Below are 6,564 nucleotides of genomic sequence, written 5' to 3' on the forward strand. Positions count from 1 at the left end.
TTGTGAATTGTGTACACGTACGCGTGACGTGATTCTTAATGCACCAAACTGGAACGAGTATACGTACGCGTAACTCATCTTAAGTCAATTCTTTAAATACGGGTTATCAAGCGATTAGTAGCGGTAAAAGGTAAAATAAACATAGGTCCTAAAATGGGTAATTAGATAAAATAAGACAAGTATAAATTGCTAAGCGTTCGTACTAAAACTATGAAATTCGGGAATGTCTAACACCTTCTCCTGGGTTAACAGAATTCCTTACCTAGTTTTTCTAGTTTTGCAGACTTTAAACGAAGTCAAATTTTCCTCGATTTGAGATTTAAAATAAATCGATGACTTGGGACACCATAAAATTATCCCAAGTGGCAACTCTGAAATTAAATAAATAATCTCATTTCGATTAATGTCACTTTAATTGGAAAAACTCCCTTACATCCCCTCGGGTAAAAAGGAGATGTGACAGTTACGGTAAATTAATTTTCCTTCGCATTTTGATTTCCCCTATTATTTTTTTGTGTAAGTGCCATTTACATAATGACGCAAAAAGTCACAACAGTCACTCTGAAAAGTTGCACCTCTTTATCTAAACTCAAACTATTGGTTATAAATAACAGACCATTCCCTCAAATTTTCCTTACGAAAATTCTGAAATCTCCTTCTTTCTTCTGCATTGTTTTAACTACAAAAAAAAAAAGCAACAGAAAGTGTGATTTGCTACCGATCATTGTGTTCATTGAAACACTGGAGTTTGAAGTACCGTTACACCAGTGTATAATCTGTTCTATCATGGAAGGAAATAATCCATAACCTCGGGTACTAGAAGGAGATTAAGTTCCTTAAAAAACACTGTAAATTCAGTGGATTCGGATTAAATTATGTTTGTTCTATACTTCTGTTTATACATTATTTTCCTTTCTTTGGAATTATTTTACAAATATAGTATACTAACATGTAAAAGTTTTGAGCGAGTTTGAAATACCAAAAACAGACTTGCTTTTCCAAGCCCCGAAGAAGTCGAGATTTATAAACAAAAGCTGTCTTGCAAAAGGACAACCAGAGCAACCCCCACAAAACACCCATCATTAAAAAAGGTTAAAAGAATATCAATGCAAATGTCTCCAACGTACACATACTATTATCAGTGCGCAAGTATGTTACATAACAGCACTTGATTAACAAGATTACTCAATCTACATACAGCAAGGTCAATTAATTACTGATAATTTCAAGTGCTTTCAGAAGTTTCAGCTGAAAGCCAAAAGAACAACTTTGAAATATTTGGATCCAAAAAAATAGCGAGCAACAGCAACAACTTGATTAACTTGTATGTTTAGCTAATTAATCAAAAGCTATTTAATTGGGTGAGCATGGAAACGAGCTCATCACTGGAAGGGCGATCAGCAGGCATGTCTGATAAGCATACCACTGCTATTTTAACGGCCATTAGCATCTCATCTTCCTCAATCTCTTCCCCGAGAATACTCTGATCTAATGCTTCTCGAGAATCGCCTGCTTCCTGCAAACGCTGAAGCCATTGCCCTAAACTTGTATCCCCGAAGAAGGGATCCGTTGGGTACCTTCCAGTTAATAGAACACCCAATATGACTCCAAAGCTGAATACATCACTCTTATCAGTATACCTGCTGCACAACAAAGTATAGGTTCAATAAAATATTAGACAAAGAAAAATTATACTGTTACCGATTAACCTATTGTGTCAAACAGAAGAGAAATTAGACACTTAGTCCTTGCAACTATAAAATCACAGAATTGAAGCCACTCTACACTGTCAAGTTTAATCAAGTCTAATGTCAATAATTGGATACCTGCAGCTCTCAGGAGGAGCATAGCTTGATGGTGCAACTGGGAGATTCACAATTTTGGCCAAACCGCAATCTGCTAACCTAGGCTCAAACTCAGCATCCAACATTACATTTGTGGGCTTCAGATTGCGATGCAGGATTCTAGGGTTACAAGAAAAGTGAAGATACTGAAGACCCTTGACAATCCCAACAGCAATTCGGAGTCTTACTTCCCAGCTAAGCTGCAGCTGATTTTCCCTAACTTTGTTCATTGCATCTTCAAGACTCCCATTAGGCACATAATCATAGACTAAAAAAATCCTATTCGATTCCCGGATGTAAGCCCTTAAACTCATCAAGTTTCTGTGCCTCAAACTAGCAATCACTTCAACTTCCTGCTGTATTCTTCTCTTCAAAGACTTGCTCTGTAACTCAAAGGATTCCAGCCTCTTGACTGCAACAGTAAGCCCATTGTCAAGAACAGTCCTGTAGTATCTACTTGACCCAAGCAACTGTGTGTCATTAGCAATTAGAGCTGATTGCAGAGTCTTGGCTGGAATTTTAGGAGAGAATACAACAGGGCCTTTGAGAATTGGGGGTTTGTTTATGTAACGAACAAAGCTCCGAACAAGCCAAGCAAAGAGAAGTGCACAAATCAATCCAGTTAACATCCCAAACAGAATACTCAGAAAAACCCTTTGAGACTGAGGTGGGGCTGTGGAGATTATCATCCTTCTTTGGCACTCTACACACCTCAGCTGCACCCACAAAAACCCCACTTTGAAACCTGAATAGTAGATAAGCTTTGTCTTCCCCATGGAAAAAATTTATGATGTCAAGGTAGAGAGAAATTAATTAGAATTTGGTATGCTGGAATTTAAGCACCCAAAAAAGACTTTCTTTTCCCTCTCACTAGCACAGGAAGAAGGACCTCAGAAAGAGATTATGACTGCGCAGATAACAAAGAATTAAAGCAGTGTGGGAAATAACTTTTAGGGTTCCAAATAGCAAGCACTAAGAAACATTCAACTGACTCTGAATGTTGCCAGTGAAAATGGCGAGAGAACAATGGCAGACCAGTTTCTTCTTTTTTTCTCTTTCTGAAGAAAAATGCATTGCCCTCTAACTTTGCTGAAATGACCAAGTTTTTTAAATAAAAAATACTCCCTCCACTTTAATTTATGTGAACGTATTTTCTTTTTGGTCCGTACCAAAAAGAATGATCTCTTTCCTTATTTGGAATCAATTTACCTTTATGCAATAATATATAGCCACACAAAATATATATATCTCATTGTACACCACAAGTTCAAATTTTTTTATCTTTTCTTAAACTCTGTGTCAAGTCAAATAAGTTTAGATAAATTGAAATAGAGGGAGTAATGAATAAAAGTGAACAGGGAAAATGTACCAGTAAGGCGTGGATAGGAGTGGCAGACTGATGTCACGAAATCTTCACGTTGAAGAAGAATCGAATCATTTTCAAAGTCCAAATTCCAAATAACATCTTTGCATAAATGACCAACAAGATTATTAGTGAATAAATTGACTTCTTTTTTTCGTCCACTAAAGAAACCAACAATTTGCTACAACTTATAGGGAATCCTCATATTTCAAATAGAGATGGCAAATGGGGCGGCGGGATAGGTACGGGTCGAGTTCTGTCTTAACCTGCAAAATTTCAATCCGTCCCATTCGGTCCGCATAGCATTTCCACTCGCGTTCTCCCGCTTCGTACTCACATCCGCGTTCACCCGTCCCACTAAGTTTTCCAGTATTTTTTATTTCCAATTGTCTTATTTTTAGAAACTTTCATTACATTAGTTGGAGCATCTTTATATTATCTCAAGGCCCATTCTTATGATATTCCCGATAACATTATTGTCTAGATCCGGATTTCCCATCATCGGGAGTTGTGATAGCGCCTACTAGTGAAAGTTAAGCAAGCCAATCATTACAATTATTTACCTTTTCCATTTTTAATCCTCTAGCAGTTGTAAATTAACATTATATAAACAGCGGAAATAATAAAGCGGAAGAATGAAATGTAATAATTTAATATTAATACCGATACAAATCCATAAATAAAAGCTACCCAGAACATGTATCACAATCTCACAGACTGTCTAGGAATACTACAAATAGGGGTTCGAAAGATAAATACAAAGTTGTTTCGAAAATACATAAAAGAAACAGTATGAAAAGATAGAAGGAGACGCCAAGGCTTGCGGACGCCTGCAGGACTACCTCGGGTCACCTGATGGACTGAAGGCAGTGACCTCACTGTGGTCCAAAAGCTGCAACACTAGGATCTGCACACAGTGCAAAGTGCAGTATCAGCACAACCGACCCCATGTGCTGGTAAGTGCCTAGCCTAACCTCGGGGAAGTAGTGACAAGGCTAGGACAAGACTACCAAATAGACCTGTGCAGTTAAATCATATATAGTGGAAAAGTAAAGGCAGAAATTTACTGTTAAGGATAGGAGATGGAAACATGCTGCGGGGAACAACAAGTGACAACAGAAAACCAACAGATAAATTTAAAGAACACCATAATTCAATTATCAGAAAGAATCAGAAATTAAAGACAAGTGCACGACATCACCCTTCGTGCTTTTACTCTCATCCTCACCATAAGAATCAATATAATCGGCACGACATTACCCTTCGTGCTTTTACCTCACATAATCATGGCACAGAATTATCCTTCGTACATTATCACTCATATCATTTCACGACATTGTACATCCTGCGGCACGACATCACCCTTCGTTCTTTTACCTTACAATATTGGCACGGCATCACCCTTCGTGCATTAACACTCTCAAAATCATGCACGACATCACCATTCATGCTTTACACTCTTCGTCACCCAAGCAATAATCACAAAGTAATTTGGGCAAGGGAATCAATAATATCACAATAAAATCCTGGCAAGGGAACAATAGCATAACAACAATATCCCGGCAAGGAAAACAATATCATGAATAATAACATCCCGGCAAGGGAGATAATACCAAAAGCAATAACATCCCGGCAAGGGAGACAATAAAATAAACCTCTTCTCTCTCTCACATTTACTTCACAACTCAATTCTCAACGCTCTACAACGTTCAATTACCAATAATACTTCCACAAGCCTTGTTCAACAATAGAATTCATGATATAAAGCATGAACAATACGAAACAGAGTCACATTAATCATAGTATAAGACTCACGGGCATGCTTGACACCAACGTATAGATACTCGTCACCATGACTATACGTCGTACTCAACAATTAACACATAGCAAATAAGACACAACTCTTAATCCCTCAAGCAAAGGTTAGACCAAACACTTACCTCAATGCCACGAACACAATTCAAGCCTCACCTATCGCTTTACCTCTGGTTTACACCATCAATTCGCTTGTATCTAGTCACAATTTACTTAACGATATCAATAAATGCTAAATGAATCAATTCTAATGCATGAAAATAGGTTTTTCAATTATTTCCCCAAAAAGTCAAAAATCAACCCCGGGCCTACATGGTCATAACCCGAGGTTCGAACCAAAACCCGATTACCCATTCACCCAAGAACTCAAATATCAAATTTGTTTTGAAACCGGACCTCAAATCGAGGTCCAAATCCCCAAAAATTGAAAATCCTAAGTTCTACCCAAACACCCAATTTCCCCCGTGAAAACCGTTGATTTTGAATTGAAATCATGTGAAAAGATATTATAGATTAAAGAAAATGAATTAGAAATAACTTACAATTGATTTGGAGAAAACTATTCTTTCGAAAATCGCCCAAGAGAGATTAAGGTTTGAGAGAGTTTGAAAAATAAAGAAAAATGCCTCTAAGTCCTAATTTACTGGTCGCAGATGTCGCAATTGCGACTAGGGTTCGCAATTGCGAACCCCTTTAGGACCTGCTGCCTTCGCATTTGCGAGAGAACCGTCGCATTTCGACATCGGATTTGCGATAGAAGTGTCGCATTTGCGACCAAGGCCTGCCCAGGCTAGGTTCGCATTTGTGACACCTGGGTCGCAATTCCCATGCCTGAGAACTTCGCAATTACGAAACCTGATCTAGCAATTGCAAGATCAGAGGCCTGGGAAAAATATCAGATTCTAGCAACTTTTTCCTAAGTCTAATTTCACTCTGTGGCCTATCCAAAACTCACTCGAGCCCTCGGGGCTCCAAACCAAACATGCACGCAAGTCCAAAAACATCATACGGACTTGCTCATGCGATCAAATCATCAAAATAGCATCAACAACTATGAATTAAACCTCAAATTTATGAAATCACTCAAGAACATCAAAATTACTATTTTCTCAACTCTAGGTCGGTTTTATACCAAACCAACTCCGATCTTTACCAAATTTTACAGATTCATCTTAATTATTATTTCAAACTTGTACTGGGCTCCGGAACCAAGATACGGGCCCGATACCATCAAGAAAATGCATCAATTCACTTCTAAAATCCTTTATATTTCCAGAAAATAATTTTCTTTAAAAATTTATTTCTCGGGCTTAGGACATCGGAATTCGATTTCGGGCATACGCCCAAGTCCCATATTTTACTACGGACACTACGAGACCATCGGATCACGGGTCCAGGCCCGTTTACCGAGAAAGTTGACCAAAGTCAGCTTTATTCAATTTTAAAAGCCAATTTCCTTATTTTACTTAGTTATCACATAAAAGCTTTCCAGAAACGCGCCCAAACTGTGCACGTAAATTGAGGTGAGACAAAGAGAGGTTT

General features: G+C 38.0%; 1 protein-coding gene across 2 annotated transcripts; it reads right to left on the reverse strand.

Annotated features, from left to right (window-relative positions):
* Positions 1-1,117: 1,117 nt before the first annotated feature.
* LOC107782689 (inactive leucine-rich repeat receptor-like protein kinase CORYNE) lies at positions 1,118-2,932 on the reverse strand. 2 transcript variants are annotated; one of them, XM_016603613.2, is made up of 2 exons: positions 1,827-2,932; positions 1,118-1,643 (listed from the first exon to the last, which is right to left on the reverse strand). In XM_016603613.2, exons 1-2 carry the CDS (start codon positions 2,618-2,620, stop codon positions 1,343-1,345), a joined length of 1,095 nt encoding a protein of 364 aa, XP_016459099.1. In that variant the 5' UTR covers positions 2,621-2,932; the 3' UTR covers positions 1,118-1,342. The 2 variants fall into 2 exon arrangements, with proteins under 2 accessions (XP_016459099.1, XP_016459100.1); XM_016603614.2 differs by having other exon boundaries at positions 1,118-1,640; positions 1,827-2,926.
* Positions 2,933-6,564: the final 3,632 nt, after the last annotated feature.

This window comes from Nicotiana tabacum, chromosome 1 (genome assembly GCF_000715075.1).
Source record: "Nicotiana tabacum cultivar K326 chromosome 1, ASM71507v2, whole genome shotgun sequence".
Classification (NCBI taxonomy): Eukaryota; Viridiplantae; Streptophyta; class Magnoliopsida; order Solanales; family Solanaceae; genus Nicotiana; species Nicotiana tabacum.

What these genes read in the sequence shown, in the direction of transcription:
- LOC107782689 (XM_016603613.2), bottom strand. Translation starts at nt 2,620, where the DNA reads ATGGGGAAGACAAAGCTTATCTACTATTCAGGTTTCAAAGTGGGGTTT. An exon ending in GCTCCTCCTGAGAGCTGCAG is followed by an intron (nt 1,644 to 1,826) that starts GTATCCAATTAT and finishes TTTGTTGTGCAG; the next exon opens with CAGGTATACTGATAAGAGTG.